This window comes from Mastigoproctus giganteus, chromosome 10 (assembly GCF_048544385.1).
Source record: "Mastigoproctus giganteus isolate SK-2022 chromosome 10, ASM4854438v1, whole genome shotgun sequence".
Classification (NCBI taxonomy): Eukaryota; Metazoa; Arthropoda; class Arachnida; order Uropygi; family Thelyphonidae; genus Mastigoproctus; species Mastigoproctus giganteus.
Window position 1 is genome coordinate 226,027,660 of NC_143584.1, and position 20,537 is coordinate 226,048,196.

General features: G+C 39.0%; 1 protein-coding gene across 1 annotated transcript; it reads right to left on the reverse strand.

The window, feature by feature from the left end:
* Positions 1-2,356: 2,356 nt before the first annotated feature.
* On the reverse strand, positions 2,357-17,462 carry LOC150079997 (uncharacterized). The gene is made up of 5 exons (XM_090383325.1): positions 17,188-17,462; positions 6,824-6,982; positions 3,685-3,747; positions 3,457-3,519; positions 2,357-2,479 (listed from the first exon to the last, which is right to left on the reverse strand). Exons 1-5 carry the CDS (start codon positions 17,314-17,316, stop codon positions 2,357-2,359), a joined length of 537 nt encoding a protein of 178 aa, XP_090239451.1. The 5' UTR covers positions 17,317-17,462.
* Between the last annotated feature and the right edge of the window lie 3,075 nt (positions 17,463-20,537).

The window sequence follows — 20,537 nt, forward strand, 5'->3', positions numbered from 1 at the left end:
GTCGTACCCAGAGATTCTTAGCACCCTCTGCTTCCACTCTGATCTTCTCGTTGCCGTAAGAGGGAGAGTGAAAGCTGCTGGGGACTGAGGGCCATTTGTATTGTTGTGCTCTCTTTGCTGGAGGGTTTGGTCTTTTCCTCTTCACGCTGACCAGGAGTCTTGAAGAGAACCACTCTACACGTTCGTTGCTACCTAAGTGACGTAACAGGGCTTACCATCGAGAAGGTGTGCATGAGTGGATTTTAGGGAGGCAGGCCAACCGGACTTCTCCTAAATCTTCTGTAATAGAGAGATATTGGATCCATCAGTGTTTTAGGCTGAGTGTCTGATAACACACAGGATACCTGTTCCCCTCTAAGCCTCCTATCTTCAATACAGCCTAAATCGCAGACTTCTCCTCTTCCCCACTAGTACTGACAATATTCTCATCACAACCTCAACAGGCATTCCCCAAGGTGCCGTTCTCTCCAGTACTATATTTTCAGCATCTCTTCAACCACTTCTACAAGAAAATCCAAATCTACTGGCATATGCCGATGATTTAAAGTTATTTATAATCTCCAAAGCCACTGATGATATTCGCAAAGTTATCAATGATGCGAATTCACAGATTTGTGAAATTATCGAGTACCTGAAAGATCTCAATATACAAAATGCAAGAAAATCTGCTCAAATTACTTATTCCCTTCAGAAACAACCCAACCACATAAAAATAAAAATTGCAGATGTCCCAATCCCAAATGTTTACGCTCACAAAGACCTTGGAGTTGTTTTTGATAAAAATCTCTCCTTTAATGCCCACTATTTATATGTTGCTCAAAAAATTCAAAACGAAAAATGGTTAATCAAACAAGAAACAGCAGCGATTCAAGACAGAAAAACCGTCATTAAGCATGTTCAAAGATGCATCTTTCCCATTCTGTCCTATGGTTCCGAAATCTGGTCTGGTGCTCCTCAAGTAACCGTCAAGAAATTCCTTGCCCAAGAATATTGGGTTCTTAGATGGCTCAATAGTAAGCTTCGTTTTCGTCATACAATATCCAGGCAACAGCTTCCTTATAAAAACCTAAAAACAAAGCCTCTGCAACAGATGATCAGCGAGCCTGGAGTCATGCTTCTTGCAAAGTTAATCACTTCTCCATGCGACGCACCAAACTTAGCCAATATAATAGCTATCCCCAACAGGGAAAATTCAAGAAACCAGCGATTCAAATTCAACCTCTCCAGGCTCAAACGAATGGACAGAACATTCCCCAATGCATCCCTTCACTTCATAAATCATCACAACATTGATTGCAACAGGTTAATCAACTCTGAAGCCTACAGGAGTCAGATCTCCGATAAAATGAAGAAAAATAATCCAACCCAGTAATTGCAACTGAAAGCCAAATGTCCTGTTCTGCAAATTCTTTTTTAACTCATAACTATAATTCCTAGTCATTGTTAATGTCTGTATGAAATCTGCTATGTACATATACTCGATTATTTTATGTCATTCCCTTTGTATTATTACCTGCCCCTAGCATTGTGCTGTGATGGGCTTGCTGCTGTATTAGCAATAAATGAATACTGCATTTATTTATTATTTATTTATTTACGCCCTTCTGGAAGCAGGATTCACATTTGTCTACCATTATCTGGGCCTCACTGGTAAGGAATTTCTGGCATCTATCACACTGCCAACTAGAAATGTAGGAATTAAAATAATAAAAATTAATTTTATTTTTATACTCCAGGATGACCACATAATTTCAGAGGAATTCACAAGATAGACAGAATAAAAGAGTATCCTCATACTTAGTAGTCCGAATTTAGCAGTCACGAGGTTTGAATGCACGTATGGAGATCGCACTTGACCACCACTCGGCTTCGGCTTTAAGTGCTCGCAGTGTCTTATCTTCAAATAAGACACCGCGAGTACAGTTCTGGCCGCCTCCCCGAGGCGTAAACCGGAAAAGCACCCTTTAAACGTAACAAAGGAAACAGCAGTGGTCTTTACACACTTCTGGTTCTTTTACAGCATCGTTGCATAATAACCAAAGAACACATATACCAAAGACAATTGCATCTTACGTTGCAATTATCTTTGATTTTGCGTTCTAAAAGTGCTGAAATGCTAAGAAAAAAGACAGTTTTGTTTTTTTGTTTGAATTTTTTTATTAGTTTTTTTTTTTTAATTAAAATTCCATTTCAAGATGAAGACCCCGTTTGCACCATAATTCTGCCGAACCTTTTAAAGGACGCGGCCATCTTGAAACATGCTCAAAAATTTCATGCACGTATATGGAACTTTTGAAAATATGCACACATATTTTCAAAACAACAGTTTTGAATTAAGAAAGTGTTACGAGGAATGTTACAGACGATTCACGCATTCACTCAACACAAGACAATTGGAGATGGTGGACAACAGATAACTAAGTTTACCATCAGTTTCTTCAATCTCCCTCTTTAAATTTTCGTTTTCCTTTCGCAGTTGCTAACAAGAAAGAGAAAAATCAAAAATGAAATAATCGTAATCACCGAAATACATTTACTTAAAAAGAATTCACATTATTAACGACACTGCAAAATCTGAGAAGCGTATCTTTAGTCACATTGAGTGTACTATGTATGGCCTTCGTGGGTAGGATGTTGGAATTATCACCGTCCCCCCCACACGGGTTGGGAAAAACCTGATTTCCAATCCCTTCCTTCGATGACTTGAAGAATTTTTATGGCTCTTTTTCACAACTTGGCCGAGTTAGTGGGTTTCGGGAGGGGTATGGCATTTTCTCCCGGAAACGCGGGTTTTTCATCCAGCACACAGCAAATCGTCCACAGAACACAAGCAAATTGTAGATATATTATACATGGCACAATACGGGCGAAGTTTCTGATCGCCAAACGCTATATACTGGTTTATATATAACAAATATATAAATCAGTATATTAAGAAATTGTGCTAAAATGCTTACAGTGAATAAGAAAACCCAAGGTAGATGAGGATCTGCTACAATCTATTTACGATACATATACTCGTAAACTACTTCAATATCGTCCACAATTCATTTGAATAAATACGTGTTCTTTTTGTATTTGCATGACCCAGATCCTCTGGTAAGATAGCATTTCTTGGCTACAGAGGCTTGCCCACATTAGCTGATATTTTGGGAAGACTACCACATGGAAGAAATTTTCTTTTTTTCGTGACAAAAGTCGTTCACCAGCAGCAAAAAACTGAGCTGCGTTACGTGGAACGAGATGAGGTATTGGAATACCCCAATCACAGATCGGACTTCGCCAGCGATTTGTATATTTTCCGGTGTCTAAATATCCAATCGACATGGGACTGCTGCCTGCTGTATGCAAGTGGATTCAACCAAAGCGACTCCATTGAACTTATATACACCGTATATTCTTTCTTTTCATAAAATCAATTATAGTTTGCGAACTAGCGATTTCATGAAAAAGTACCTCATTGATGTGCACAGCTGTCTTCAGTCTATTCTCCAGTTCTTCCTTTTTGGCGTTTTCTTCCTGAAATCAAAATTTATGAAAATATTAAGTAAAAGAAAGCAAACATTTGGAGCATATATCTCAAGCCAAAAGAACCGTGTTAAACGAATTTTATTTCTTTTTATAAAATTAAATTTTCGAATGCATATTCTATGAAATTGAAATAATGATTTTGTGAAGGAGTACCTCGTTGATGAGCACAGCTGTCTTCAGTCCATGTTCCAATTCTTCCTTTTTGGTGTTTTTTTCCTGAAATCAAAATTATTTAAAAAAAATGAAGTAAAAGAAAGTAAAATTTGGAGCATATATCTCAAGTTTTTCGTTGTCACTTTGTTTTTGGTGTAGACCTTCCCCACATGTTATCAAGACCAGTAACTTAGTCAACCGTGGTCTAGCCCGAAAAGTTCAGAATAAAATCATCTCGGGATCACAGACATTTCGAAATAGGTTGCAGCTATTGAAGAATTTGCAATTGTGGTTTTTTTGTCTTTAATCTTGCAGTGGCATCGCTAGGCTTGTGAGATTAAATTTTTATATTTTTTTTTCTTAGTGTGGTCTTTGATTTTTTTAATCTTTTTTTTTTTAATCGTTATACCGTGAAGAAAACCTGTCTTGTCGCATGCTACCCCAGTTGTTCTATTTTTCAATTTAAAAGTGTTTAATGTCTGCAGTTAATTACTAAATTGGATATTAATCTTTTAGCGAGACCATTCATTTGATAGTAATGCAACACTACGGCAACTGGTTGTGAAAGTAGTTTCTTCTGCTGTGCGCATAAAGAAAAGTAGAACAGGCAGTCTGTTAATTAAAAAATCTGTGTCAGGTATTCTGTAGATATGCAAAAAAACATGCCATGTAATATCAGTGATGTTACATGGCGCGCTTTCACGGTGCCAGATTTGAAATAAGTTTTAAAAAAATTAAAATAGAAGTAGAAAATGGTATCTAATACATTATATACACTGAGTGATCACTGAATTATGACCACTCCTGTGAAAACTGAATGCGATCCGTTGACCACGTGAAACGAGAGTGCGCAGTTAGTCGACCTACGTAGCATAGATAAGGTGTCAATGGTTTAGTAGGTAGTAAAATTCCGAGCGTGATGGGTAGAAGGAAGGATTTATGGGACTTTGATAAAGGACAGATTGCGGGTGCTCGACGAGCTGGTGCCTCGATTTCCCAAACGGCTGAACTGGTGGAGTGTTCGACAGCCGCTGTGGTTAACATGTACCAGGACTGGCTTCAAAATGGTCAAATAACGACCTGAAGGCAAAATTGCAAAAATCAGCGAAAGGTAGATGTTAGAAGTGAGTGCCGGGTCCGACGGGTCCGACGACTCGTACAGGCGAACAGGCGCAGCCAGGGACTCACATCTGGTGAGTATGGGCTTGGCACACCCAAGGACCTGAGCTTGATATCATCATCATTCTTCTTTTTCTTGGCGATTCCTCTCTCTCTCTCTCTCTCTCTCAGGGTAACTCGGGAATTTTTGTTTGACTGGTGCAGCATAAGCCCCAGGCTTCCTTGCACTATATGGTTAATAAAAAAAATATATATAACAATAATAATATTAATAATAGTAATAATAATAAAAGAGTTGACTACCCAATACAACATGGGCCAACCCGGAACAATATCTGACATGACCATGCGTCACACGCTCGCACGTATGAGCCATACCAGCAAGACGACCCCTACAACATCCTCTCCTAACCAAGGTTCATCGGCTTAAAAGACTCGCCTGGTCCAAAGAGCATGCAAGTTGGACGTTAGAAGAATGGAAGAAGGTGTGCTGGTGGGATGAGTCATGTTATTTACTACACACCGTGGATGGTCGTGTACGGATTTGGCGTCAACAGAATGAGGCTCTTGATCCATCATTCATGGTATCAAAAGTGCAGGCCGGTGGAGACGGTTGTATGGTGCGGGGAACGTTTCACTGGCAGGAACTTGTACCCCTGGTGCATGTGAAACAACGTATCAGTGGTCTCCGCTATCGTCAACTGCTTGCTGACTGTGTACACCCCGCTATGTTACACTTTTTCCCGAATGGCGGTGGTGTCTTCCAAGATGACTATGCACTGAGCCATCGGGCACTTGCTGTGTAGGAATGGTTTCAGGAACACAGTTCTGATTTCCAGCATATCGATTGGCCTCCGAACTCTTCCAATATCAATCCCACTTGTGGGACACTATGGAAAGGCATATCAGGCTTCTGGATACACCAATCACCTCCATACTTGCATTTCTGGCCGCATTACACACAGCTTGGTTGGCCATACCTCCCGAACGCTTCCAACATCTTGTTGAATCTATGCCACGTCGGATAGATGCTGTACTGAGAGCAAAAGGGGGGACCTGAGAAGTATTAGGTAGGTGGTCATAGTGATCACTCAGTGTATATATATAACCACAAAGGGGTATTTGTACATTCCGATATGAACTTCTCTGAGCAGTGCGTACGGGCTGGATAGCTCATGGGATTTTGCCAATAATATAGAAGAATTTTGCCAACAGGGGTAAGGAGTTAATTAATCCGTGTACAAGTTAGTTAATATAAAACGGATTAATCACCTCCTTGTATATACTATATGTATGAAAAAATATATATACTATACAGTATGTGTGTATGAAAAAAAAAACCAACTAATAATTGCCTGGTTCCTTTGGTTCCATTTTTAATGAAGTTTGGGAAGCCTCGATAAATCGTTTCAACAGAACGAAATATAAAATTTCGCTCTGTTTTTAATGAAATTTGGGAGGACTCGACACATTTGTCTATTTAGTCCCATACTAAGAGTCAAGATATTACATAAGAACAGAAAAAACGAAATAATAATTGCCGGATTTCTATTGTTCCTATTCAATGAAACTTGGGAGGGTTCGATAAATATTTATAAAAGTCTTTCTAAAACTGAATATAAAATTACACGAAAATCTGTCAATGGGGAGCGAAGTTGTTACACATACCCTTATAAATTGATATTTCATTCACCATTTTTCACAAACGCAGCACATCGATTAAACTCGTATTTAAAAATTGTGAAATATATAGTAATTTTTACGCAGTTTAAAATTAATTCATATATTTCTAAGTTTTCTGGACACCAAATAAACAACAAACAATTCAAATGAATTATTCTCTCTTAAACCATGCGAAATTAATAATGCTGAAACTCAGCATACCACCTAAGTTCCCGTTTATTTTTTTCTATTTGAAGGCATTTTTTGAATACAGAGCTCTTTGGACTATTATTAATCCTCTAGAAAAATTTGTATAAATAAGAAATGTCTTTGTTTTCTTGAAATTTGCAGCACTTACCTGTAAAGATTCATCTTGAACTATATTTGAAGTGTGCTGTAATGGCTTCCACAATTTAGTGCATCTTTTTCTTAGATGTCTTTGAAGATTTTTCCTTCTTAAACCAATATTACAATTGGGACATCTTACCTTGGACAATTGACAAACCTTTCGGTGATCCTAATGGGCAAAAAAAAGGTAAAATTTTATTTGTCATACATTAATGTTTTGTAGTTTTGAGTCTATATTGTAAAAAAAAAATAACCCATTGTGGTCGAGATCTGTTTCTCGTATAAGATTGAAAAATGGTAAGGAAAACTTAGCATTAGCATTAGCATTAGCATTAGTAGAGGCATATGATGCAAGAAAGCAAGCTTATTCAGCATCAGCCAAAAAAAAAAAAAAAAAACCCTCTCCCATTTCACCCCTCCGTTCGTTCGAAATACCTGTCCAGTTGAGCTTTAAATTTGTTTAGGCTATCAACTTCAACAACAAGTGATGGAAGTCGGTTCCACCAACCAACCACCCGCTGGCCAAAGGCAAATTTCCGCACATCTATCCGACATCCGTCCTTCCTCAATTTGAATTTATGCCCTCTGAGGTGATTATTCTGAGAAAGATGAAGAATCCCATTGGCATTGAGCATGCTCAAACCATTCAAAGCCTTATACACCTCTATCAGATCACCTCGCCGGTGCCTAGTCTCCAAACTCTGTAATTTGCAAAACTTAAGCCTTTCTTCGTAAGAGCAACCCTTTGTTCCATTTACTAATCTTGTTGCCCTTCTCTGTACCCGTTCCAGCAGCTCTACATCCTTCTTGAAATGAGGCCTCCAGACCTGTATACAGTACTCAAGATGTGGCCTAACCATTGCCTTATACAAGGGAATAATCACCTCCTTATCCCTGCTAGAAAAATTCCTGTATATCATTGACAAGACACCATGAGCTACTCTTGCAGCTCGTCTGCACTGCTCAGAGAACTTCATATCTGCCTGCACAATTACCCCCAGGTCCTTTTCATTCTCCACCACTGTCAGTGTAGTACCGCAGAGTTGATACATTGCTCTGGGGTTACTGTTACCCATATGTAGTACTTTACATTTGTCAATGTTAAACTTCATTTGCCACCTCTCAGCCCATCTGTTCAACCTTTCCAGATCCTGTTGCAGCAGCATAGCGTCAGTAGTGTCCTTAACGACCCTGCCAACCTTTGTATCATCTGCAAACTTAGACATTAAACTTGATATCCCATCATCAATATCATTCATAAACACCGAAAACAACAATGGACCCAACACTGAACCTTGAGGAACTCCACTAATAACATTAGTCCACGTTGAGCAGTGTCCATTGATTACCACTCTCTGTCTTCTGCCACTCAACCATCCCCTTTTCCATAGCAGCAATTTGCCTCCAATGCCACACTGCTCCAATTTGTGCAGCAGTCTTCCATGTGCAACAGTATCAAAAGCCTTTCTGAGATCCAAATATATAATATCAAAGTTATTCCCTGCATCCAGTTCTTTTGTGACTGCATCATAGTATCCAATCAAATTGGTCAGGCAAGACTTCCCCTTAACAAAACCATGCTGCGTCTGAGCTATAACTGAATTCTTGTCTAGATGATCCTGCAGTGCTTCTTTAACCAGTGCCTGCATTAATTTTCCTGGAACAGAAGTTAAGCTCACAGGTCTATAATTACTTGTGTCAGCCTTTGATCCTCCTTTGTGAATTGGGGTTACATTTGCACATCTCCAGTCTATGGGTACCTCCCCTGAGTCCAAAGAAGTTCTCATAATTATGGCTAGGGGTTTGCATACTTCCTTTGCTGCCTCCTTTAATATAACTGGATAGATCCCATCCACCCCAGGTGCCTTTTTTATGTTTATCCTCAACAATCTCTCCTCCACTTTCCTCTCGGTTATTACAAAATCATCCAGCTCACTGCCAATGTTTACTTTACCTACATCATTCTCCTTCTTGAATAACTCCTCATGCGTGAATGTAGATGCAAAATACTCGTTTAGATTGTTAGCCACCTGAGCAGGATCCTCAACTGTTGAACCATCAATATCCAGTGGACCAATCTGATTCATCCCTTTCCTTCTCGAGTTCAAGTATGTAAAGAACTCCTTTCTGTTTTTCTTTGCATCCTTTGCCAAGGATTTTTCGTAGTCTGCCTTTGCCTGCCTAATCTCCTTTGCGACTTGGTTACAGACCAACTTATATCTATCATAGGCTTCCATGTCACCCATTAATTTGTATGTATCCCATGCATTTTTCTTCTCTGCCACATGTCTCATTAGTCCATCTGACAACCATTTAGGCCTAAACCTTGAACAATATTTCTTAGTTGGTATGTAAAGCCTGGTAGCCACCAAGATTAGTTCCTTGAATGCTTCCCATTTTGAGTTTGTTGTTGGTAACATCATCAGTTGGTCCCACTGTATAGAATTTAAATACTGTCTCAGACCATCATAGTCGCCTTTACGAAAACAAAAGCCCTTCCCTTTACCTCTGATGGTAGTTACCTCCTTGAGTAAATCCCACTTCAACACACTGTGATCACTGCCACCTAGTGGTTCATTTATCTGCAGGTTCTTAATGCATGAAGAATCACTACTGATAATCAGATCAAGAGTATTGCTCCCTCTTGTTGCCTCACGAACATGCTGATGTAGAAAACAATCATCCAATAAATCCACAAAAGCCTTGCTAGTGTGCGAGTGACCAACCCACAAATTCCAGTCAATATCTGGGAAATTAAAATCCCCCATTATAAGACTCTCTGATTTACTGGCCCATTCTATTTCCCTGTACAGTGTCTTATTATACTCATCAGAGTCATTAGGCCTATAGCACACTCCTACTCTCAATTTTGATTTCCCTATGCTTATGTCACACCAAACTGACTCGACACTGCCCTGTCCATCGATGTCAACTGGCTTCACTTCCTTTGACTTTATGTGTTTCTTAATTAATATCATAACCCCTCCTCCCCTCCTGTCCTGTCTATCCTTTCTATATACATTGTATTCCCCAAATTCCAGTTCCGCATTACTTATATCTGTGTGACACCACGTCTCTGATATCCCAACAATATCTGCCTTTGATGTTTTGAGCAATACCTCAAATTCATCAAATTTATTTACCAAACTCCTAGCATTGGTGTACACGCAGGTATACATGCACCTGTTTCTATTCTTAGCTACCCTAACACAACCCATGTGTTTACTTGTAACGCAATGACTACCAGCAGTCTCTGAAATATCCTGCATCTTGTTTTTCAGACTTCTGCTCATTTGAATAGAAGCAGTGCAAGAATCACTTCCACCTCTGCCAGTGGCTACTGTTAATCTATTAGTCCTTGTATCCCCCCCAACTAGCAGTTTTCCGACCCACCTAACACTGCCTCGACAGCATCAGCAAAAATTCTTGCACCCTTTCTATTTAAGTGTATCCCATCCCTGTAGAAGCAATCTCTCCTGTTAACAAGTACAGTCCAGGCTGAAAAAAATTCTACCCCGTGAGCCTTGCACAATCCCTCCAGGGCCGAATTGATCGACAAGGCTGTCATCATATACTCCCTCCTATCGTGTCTGGGCAGAATTGCAGACACTTTCAAGTTCAACCCTAATTCACGGCTTTTTTTCAACAGTGACCTGTACTTGCTAAGTAATTCCGCCGGTCTCCTACTCTTAATATCATTAGTGCCAACGTGTACAACTATATCACCCTTTGTGCCCTTAAAAGATGATATCCGCTCTACAACGTCATCAACCTTTGCCCCTGGCAGACATACCCTGGTCCTATTCCACCTATCCTTTTTACAAAGTATGTTCCCCGTTTCCCTGACAATAGAGTCACCAATAACTACTAGTTCCTGTGGGACCAGCGCATTCTGCCTAGGGGGCTGCCCCTGTTTTGCCTGATGACCAAGTGCAAGCTCTGGCGTTGATGTGGGCAGCTGAGAGCTTGATGGGCCCCTCAATTTATTTCCTTCGAGGGCATCCACCCTGTCCTTCAAGGTCTCATAAAGGCCCATAACAACGCTGAGTTGTCGCCTGATTTCCTTGCACTCCTTACATCGTGCACACACAAAGACATCCCCCTTGGCAGTATCATGTCCCGTACCCGACTGCTCCGCAAACATCAAGCAAACAGTGCATTTTAATAGACTGTGATTCAGAGGGCAACTGCCCCCCTCAGTTCTCCCCTGAACCACAGCACTCCCATTAGCTTGAGCCTTTTGCTTTGCTGCTCTGGTCAGAGTCATGATTCCGATTTAATTTTATAAAATTCAAAACAAAAATTAAATCCTTAAGTTATATCCCAAAACAGTTATGTTATATATATATTTTTTTCGGTATCTAGTGTTTTCTACGAGTTCCCTTTATACAACTTCCGTATCACGTGAAACACTATAGTTATGTATTAATTATTTGTTAGGATTAAGTCGTTATATATATATATATATATATAGAGTTAAAAATACAATTTAATTGACAATAAAGTTTATCAAGATTATTTACTGATTAATTGACAATATTATATTATGCACTATACGACACTAAGCTTATGCTATCGTGTAAAAATGGCGGGAATTCACGAACGGTATTTCTACGGACTCGTAAGTATTGATTAGCTTCGAAATCTCGCTATCTCAATTTAGAATAAACTAAGGATCCTGACTAGGTCTATAATCTACTTATAGAAGATAATTTGATATAACAATTGGTTAATAAATCGACTAAATTTGGTTAAAAGACCTCTCGTTCAATTTGTGACACGTGGATTTGATACCGTTACCGATACTAAGTAATATCTACGAAATCTCTGTCTAAGTTAAACTTTAAACTAAGTATCGTAACTAGGAATATAAAACTACTCTAGAAATAAGTTAATATGACAATTTAAACTAATAAAGCAGAAAATAAATCAGGAAAAACTTCTCTGTTTGAAGAGCTTTAAGGAGCAATGTCTGCACAGGCTAACCTCGCACTCAGACTTTAATGGACTTTATCATTCTGTGTCCCAGGTAGCCAGTCTCAGGCTTGTGTAGCAGTTGTTTAATTAGTAAAGGTTATTTTATTCTCTTAGAAACACAGGTTTTTAATCAAGCAAACATACCAACCGACCAGAAAATATGCAAAATTTCAGATAAAATATACTTGAGTGCATGAGCCTCTGTTCGGGAGGCTCATGCAACCCATAACCTAAAACTTATTTTCATGATAAACTGAACATTTAAATAAATGGAATATTCAAGTAAAAGAAACACCAGGTGGCAGTAACAGAGTGTAATCTTGGTTGGAGTTCCGCAAGGGGCAGTACTACCTAGCCCTTCACCGCCCTTATTGTTCCACTGGTAATCCAAAATCTGAATATTCTGGTATATGTTGACGATCTAAACGTACTCTCGCCAATTAAGGCAAACCAAGACTGTCACCAAATCTCAGAAGAGATAACCCTCATTCTCTCCTCTATATGTGCCTACCTCAAAGAATTTGGTCTGCGTATCAATCCTGAGAAGACAGAAACCATGGTCTTCTCGTTAAAGCAACAGCCAACAAAAATCTATGGAGTCTCCATCCTGCTTAAACCAAAATCACATTGACCTAGAGATCAGATTTGACTCACTTTTTCTTTTCGGCCAGACATACTCCTCACAAAAGCAGCCGGACTGAGATGGATATGCAAGCAACATTTGCAACATGTAACAGACAAATCCACCCTGGTCAGATACATTTCAACAATAGTGTATCCGCCACTTCTCTATGCTGCAGAGATTTGGGCGTCTGCATCTCCCTCTACCACCAAATCAGTTTTCTAATCCGCGTATTGGCTTCTCAAGTGGGCTTGCCACAAAGTTAGCCTGCCTCTCCAGCTCCGAACCACCGCTATGGCCAATGCACTTAACATCCCAAGACTCATGCCGCTCATTAATGAAAGAAAGCTCGTCACAACAGTCAAACTCATGACCGGTCTCATCTCCTCCCCCTCCTTCTGGGACAACTGTGCATGGAGGATCCCAGGGGCACGTCTACGAGAAACTCCCCAGCTATGTCCTCTGCAAAGACGCTTTCACCTGCCGGACCGGTTTCTTCCTCAGCAGTTGCTATCTCGAGTCCATGACTTAGATATTGACTTCAACGAGTTCTGCCAAGATCGCCAATATAGGAAAGGAATACTCACTGGGGTGGCTAAGGCTACTACCATTATAGTATGAATCTTGAGCAATGTGTATTCTTAATACAACCAACTATGCATAGTTGGTTGGATTAAAAAAACTTGTTTGCAAATATACGTTGATCTGAACAAAGTTGCCATTTTCATGGCATTTTCTCTTATTAGCGGAAATCTTCATATGAGAGATCCTTGTAGAATTCAAGTAGTTTAATTTCGTTGTCCATATATAATTTTGAACCATGTTTTGGATTGAAGAGCAATAATTTCAAGTTGCAAGCTGGGATTCGTAGTTTGCAGCCATAGAAGTAAATGAATTCTCAAACAAGCTGTTGTCTTTTTCATGGATCTTATAACAAATCGACTTTCAAACTCGTCAAAAAGTAATTGAATAACGAGAGGCAACGATTCTTTGGAAATATGTGTTTCTCTTTTAGCTCGAAACAACATTCAAAGTGAACTAAATTGCCTCACTCAATTTGGTATTGAAATAACAACGATTTGATGCCATGCAAATCAGAGAAAAATTTTCTTCTCCGTTGTCGTTTTAAATTAAGAGCATTTAAATGACTAAAAATGTCTCTAAGAATTGCAAAATCAACTGGCCACTCCACATTTGATAGCTGTTTCATTGGTTTCCCTTTTTCTGTCATAAAAATATCAATTTCTTCACACAGTTTAACGAAACGATAGAACACTTTGCATCACAAACATTTAAATTCCAACTCTCAATTTGGGTTTAAAAAAGGCAGGTCGACGGAGGACGCTGCTTCTTCCCTGACAAATTACATTCAGAACACACCTGCAAAATACGTTCTAGCAGTGTTCATTGACTTTGAGGGCGCTTTCGACTCACTTTGGTGGGAGACCGTCTTCCGGTCATTAAGGTCTGCTAACTGTGATCAATACATATACACGTCGTTCTTAGATCCTACTTTGATGAAAGGTTTGTAAATGTTTGCGCCAAACCTCTTACTTACATGGCCCAGATCTCCAGAGGATGTCCCCAGGGGTCGGTTTTGAGACTGCTCCTCTGGAATGTTGTGTTGGACCAGTGGCTAATACGACAACATCCAGAGGTATTAAAGATTGCCTGCGTAGCTGATCTTGTGATTGCTATTGAAGGCCGTTCTCCAAAAAATACTAGAAGAGAAACTGCAGTCATTATTTGACGATCTTGAAGCATGGGCGAGTATGAACAAGCTCCAAATCTCTACGAGTAAATCCAACTTCATGACTTTTGAAAATCACTTCAATTATGCGAGACCCCCTAAGATTCATCTGAACCATTCACAACTAATGTACATCTCACAAACCAAATATCTTGGCTTATTATTGGATGACAAACTGACCTTTTTGCCACATGCAACTAATTTGGTACATAAAATCCGAAATTTTACAGCTGCTGTAACAAGAATTTCTAAGAAAAAATCGGGTCTGAATAAGAAAACATTGAGACTGCATTACAAGACGATATTCTTATCTATTATCTCTTACGCTGCAAGCGTTTGGCATCAGAATGTTATTAGGGTTGCTGTGAAGAGGAAGTTAACATCAATTCAAAGATCTGTTCTCACTGTTCACTGCGTCCCTCACATGGTTTCAAATAATGCACTCCAAATTCTTGGTGGTGAAATGCCCACAGATTTATATATTTTATTCAGAGACACAATCTACAAGTTAAAAAAGAAAGGGAGATCTACAACGTTTTTGGGCATAACATCAGGCCCAGCAAATGACATTAAAGCAGAAAAGAAAAGAATCTGGACTGAGATAACAGCTACTGGCAGTCCAGATGGGACGAATCTGTTTCTGGACTGGCAACAAAAAAAGTCCATTCAACAAGTGACTTTTGTGACTTCTCCGGGTATCTGTTCATTGTTCGCACCATCTATGACTACAGCATATTTACTAACAGGTCACGGTTCTCTCAGGGCTAAATTCCATGAGATGGGACTTGAGCCAGATCTGATCTGCACTTGTGGTCAGAACGAGGATTGGGAACATGTCCTGTTAATGTGTCCACTGTATTCGGAACAGAGACAACGTCTTCTAAGTAGGGTCCCTAACCTATCGGTGGATAATGTATATATCCTTCTAGAAAATTAACAAAATTTTACCGCCCTGCTGATCTTCTCAGTGTCAGTTTTTCAGAAGATAACTGAACTTAGGAATCAGCTTGTTTAATTAAATTGAAATCAAATTGGTGTACAAATTGCATGAGCTGCATTTTAATGAACAAAATAGCCTACTGTGTTTCGTTGGAATACCACTTGTTGTAAATAAGGCAGATATCAAGTAAAAAATGTAAATAATAAAAATATCAACGCTAGGAGGGAAGGCCTTCTTGGAATACTTGGGGGGAAAAACTCTTAGGTTCATTATTTGAATCTTGTAACCCCTGCTTGCTGGACTCTGGAAATAGATATCATACGATTCCAACACTACATAGCTCAATATAAAATTCAAAATACTCAAAAACGCCACTTTTGGATTAGATAATATAAATCGTGCAGTGACAGTCTCATTACGACTGTTCACAGCAACTTTCATCTAATTTTCTGAACAAAAGATTTCCTAGACTGCGTGAGAAGTGATGAATTGTAAAACTGTGTATTGTAGAGGCACAGTCTCATTGTGGTTGTTGACCTCATTCCTAACGCTTGAGGTTTTTGTCATCTTTATCCAGTACATATCTACTGTGGAAGATTGAAAAGCAAGATTTATAATTGTTGAGTACCTTTGACTGGGAGGATGACAAGGTCTTCCGTAGCAGTGGTTTCTTGTAAGGTTGATATTTCAATTTGAGCAACGTCCCTTTGGACCAGCTAATATTAATGGACTTTGACAGTCTCATTATGGCTGTTCATAAAAAAAAAACATCATTCCCATTAAATTCTGATCAAAATTTCCTGAATTTGACTGCTTGGCAATCAGCTCTTTATAGAGAAACGGTCTCATTGCGGCTGTTGTTTCCCTGTTGATGCTACTGGCTTTATCATCTACTTCTAGTACGCCTCTTCTCCTGGAAGACTGTAAAGATGTATTTCAGTGCTTTGTATCTTGGAGAGGAAGAGAGGAATATCAACGTACTTCCTGTGGCAGGTTACATTATGACTACTTTCCACCGGCTGTCCTTTTAAATGTTTTTGTATATAGTTAAAGTTTTAGCATTTAAATTTCCTTGCAATATCTTAAAGTTAAATTTAAGTAAAGTAAAGATCAGAATTTCTGAGTAAAATAATTAATAGGTTAATTTACACAGAGCTTTTTTTTTTTTTTCTTGGCTGGCTACCTGGTTTGGGCAACCTGGGAGCCGGATTGCTGGTGCCCACCGGTATTGCACTGTCTCCGGTGGGTGCGGGATTTTGTGCTTTTCAGCACTACAAGTGATAGTGGACCCAAACCAGCACATTGGGCTGACACACGAGCGCCAACACTTTTTCGGGCCCGCTCTGCAGAGGTTTCTGCCCCAACACAAATGAACAAGGTGGAGATGGGCCTTGGAAGAGCCACCAGCGATACCACACATACACACAACACTTTGCACGACTAAGCCATCTCACTGCACTAAGTGGAATTACATTGTCATTCAGCTTCAATTTTATTTTAATATACAGTTTATACAGTCAGTTTGTGTATTTTAATTTTTTGTTTAATAAAGGCATTTTATTGATTTGAGTCAGTGTTTTAATAGCATCATAGATGAACGAAGATAAGTTGCCATCCTCAGTAGTTATTCCTCTGAGCAAGCTAAAAAAGGGAAATGTCCTGAGGTTTCTATTGGATACTCGGAATTTGCAAGCCCCGATGGCTATAATATCCAATATTCGTCTTTGGCAACACTATTCACAATAAAATATTCAACAAAACATTTTGTTCTGTTAATTTTGTCGAGTAGTATATATATATATATATATATATATATATATAGATAGATATACATTATATGCGTTGGACAATTAATTTAATATATAGTCAAGAAAACACACACACTTATTACATGCACGAAATATGTTGTCCTTCAGTGGTACATATAAATAATTGAAACTTATCCTCCATCTGAATTGGCATCAAAAATATAAGACCTTATGAGTTTATTACACCCGGCACTATTGAAATACAAAATTTCAAAGCATCACTAATTGCAGCTTGAATAAACCAAATGAAAGTTATACCAGATTTACTTAAACATACCTGAAGATGGCACTCTTGGAATTCTTTATCACAGCTAGGACATTTCACAACGCCCTTTGGTCTATAATCATTGCAGTGTTTGTCATAATTTTCTGCAACGAGTTCCACACCACCCTTCTCGCAGTTCATGGTGATAGATTTTCCTGACACAAATCCGGTCTGTAAATAAAACTGAAAGAAACTTTAAAGATAATGGATGAAAAGCAGTACCGGACTAGTACAAATTCTATTACCGACTTTAGTTGACAATCTGAAAATCACTAAAGTCATTACCATTAACGGGTGCATAAAAATTCAAATGCAAAATCGAAAGTACACCGTTTACTAAGCCACACAGAGTTGTGGCCGATCTCTATCAAGTTACAGCTTGCTAAATATCATATTCGTGAAAATAAAAGCAATTCTACAGCAGTGATTAAGAGGGTAGAGTCTGCTGATTACTTATCACAAAGTAGCGTTGTATACACACACACACACACAATAAAAAAGTTCCCCATAACTTTGCACAATAAGTTTTGATACGTTTTTGAAATTCGAGATTTAAATCACTCGGCTAAATGAGCAAACGCCGTTAACGTTTTAAGAGATTATTGACCATCGTCCACCAATTAGTTTAATCAGAAACTTTCTTAAAAATTTCAAGTTTAATTTGCATTAATGTGATTTACATAATTATTTCGATTAATAGCCAGTGTCATAGTACGCATTTTTATTTAGATTTCATCTTTTGAAATCCATTGCTAATTATTTCTCAAAAATTACAATGAACGTGGAACATCAACTTGATGGAAAATGTTTACTTTGCATCGATGCATTACGTAGTTTTTCTCTTTATCTCTGATCAATTGTCGCCTCATCTTCAATCTGTAGCAAGTTCTAATGGGCCTCATGTCTCTACAATCTCATCTGTTCCACCTCAGCTTAACAGAATTCAGTATCTCTGCAAAATTCTTCTTTCCAGGGCTCCCAGTAATGAACCAGCAACCAATCCTGAAATTATGCAAGCTTCGGTCTCATCCTCTTCCTGCACAAACTGTCATCCTTCAGATTTTTATATGTTACAGTCTAACACTGTGCCCACTGGGAAATCCCAAGGCCTTTCTCCACTTCATGATGTACAATTTAGTGTTCCAAGCTTGTTCTTCACATTCTTCAACTGTGGGACTACTTAAGTTCCTAAGCCTCACCTAACAAATACTATCAAGCAAGCTTCCATTGCTGATGCTTCTGATTGTGAAACAGTTCATCCAGAATGATCGCATAGAACCTATTCCAGTTCCTCCTGTCTTACATCCTATGCAGGTTTCCTTCAGTGATTCTCATCAATAAGCTGAATCTGTAAGTTCTGCACGTCATTATCGTTGCATTTGCATGGTAAAACTACTTCCAATCAAGTTGCTCACCTGTCTTTGGATGCTACCCAGTTACCTAGTCCTCCGTCTGACAATATCAAGTTCTCCACTACGTGTTCAAATATATTTTTCGATTCTACTTGCTCTTTTGGAGTACTCATGCCGAATAATGTGAATGATCCTACAAAAGCACTTCAGCCCTTCGCTTTGACAGGTCAGTTCTTATTCTCAGCGCCTGCGAATAGCCTTTGTCTAACCAATTAGAATCAGCGTCTATCTAATAAATAGTCCACAACATCATCTGACGTATCTCGTTCTTCAGCTAACGGAAGTAGAGCGCCCCTATTTGCCTTCGGAACTAATAAGAGCTCAAGATTTCAAGCTGTTCCTCGCCAGGCTCGGTCTTTCGTCGGTCGGCTTGCTTCTTCCACAGATCCTTCAGATATTAATGATTTTCTCAACATTGAGTTAGGTCTTCACACCTCTGTGAAGAAGTTATCCACCCGTTATCCAGACTATGCGTCGTTCCTAATCTTAAGTAATTCATCTGAGCAAGCATGCACTGTTTATTAGATACTGATATTTGGCCAGTCGATGCTATTATTAAGCCGTACAGGTCGTGTTCTGGCAATGCTGCCCATCTTGTCAAACCTACTCGTACTAGCTAGCAGTCATCTTCCCGGTGTTCATTAAGGTCGTCATCATTATCGTTACTATTTTATGTAAATTGTAGAAGTGTTGTAAAAAATATGACTGCTTTTCGTCTCTTCCTTCTGCAATAAACTTTTTCCATAGTCGCCCTTACTGAAACCTGGTTACATCCACACATACTTGATAGTGAAATTTCACCTCTCTCCTGTTCTGTCTCTCGTTTGGATCGAGATTCGAAGGGTGGTGGTGGTGTTGCAATCTTTACCCATCACTTGGTCAAAGCGCTTCAGTTCGCTAAACATTCTTCCATTGAAGGTATCTCTTTATTAGTTAACCATTTAGGAAAGCTTCTCCTGCTGATGCTTTTTTACCTTGCTCCTCCAGTTTATTTAGCCACCATTCAACAATTAGAGGATATTATAGATGCCCCAATCTTTTTGAAACATCCGAAAGCAATACCACTTTTTCTAGGTGATTTTAATGTCCTATCTGCTTTTGACCCCAATCGTTCACCAAATTCACTGACTAAGGAATTTTGCAGCATTTGGCTTAGTAATGCCCTAACACCAATCTGTAAATTTCCCACCCGGAACTCCTCTTACCTTGATTTAGTTTTTACCCATTAATCAATCCTCTTCTCAATTTCTAAGGATGATAATTTCATCCGATCAGATCACTTCCCTATTGTCGTAGATTTCCTTTCTTTTATTTCCGAACCTTCCTTTGACAGATACTTTTTTAGCTTTAGGCACACAGACTGGACTTCGTTAAATCAATTTCTGGGAAACCTTGACTGGATTCCAATCCATAATTTTGAATCGATTGATCATAACGTTGAGTATCTGTACTTAATCTTCCATTCTGCAATTTCTCAGTTCGTTCCTATCAAATTCTCTTCCGCTAATCGTAGTAACTTCCCTCACTGGATGTCGAACAACCTTCTGTATTTAATTCGTCGCAAAAATTATCTCCATAAAAGGTATTTAAAACTCAAGTTAGAGTGTTTTCAGGTATTTTCCAGCCAGTGTGAGGAGGACGGCGATTCTACAAACTGTGCTACCCACGAGGGCTATGCATAATTATGATGGTCGATTGACAGTCAGATGACAAGCCTCAACCTTGAGTATAGAACATCTAATTACATTGATGAATGAATATGGAAAGTTGCTGATGCCTAGTTGGTCTGGGAGGGATGGACATGAAATTTCACCAGTTACAGTAGTTCTGGAGAATTATACTTCCCAGAGAGAATTTCGTAAACAAACTTGAAATTAGCTGGGGTTTTTCTGATATCAAGCATTTCGAGACCAGGTTGAACATGAAGTGTCCGAGATTAATATTAGTGTA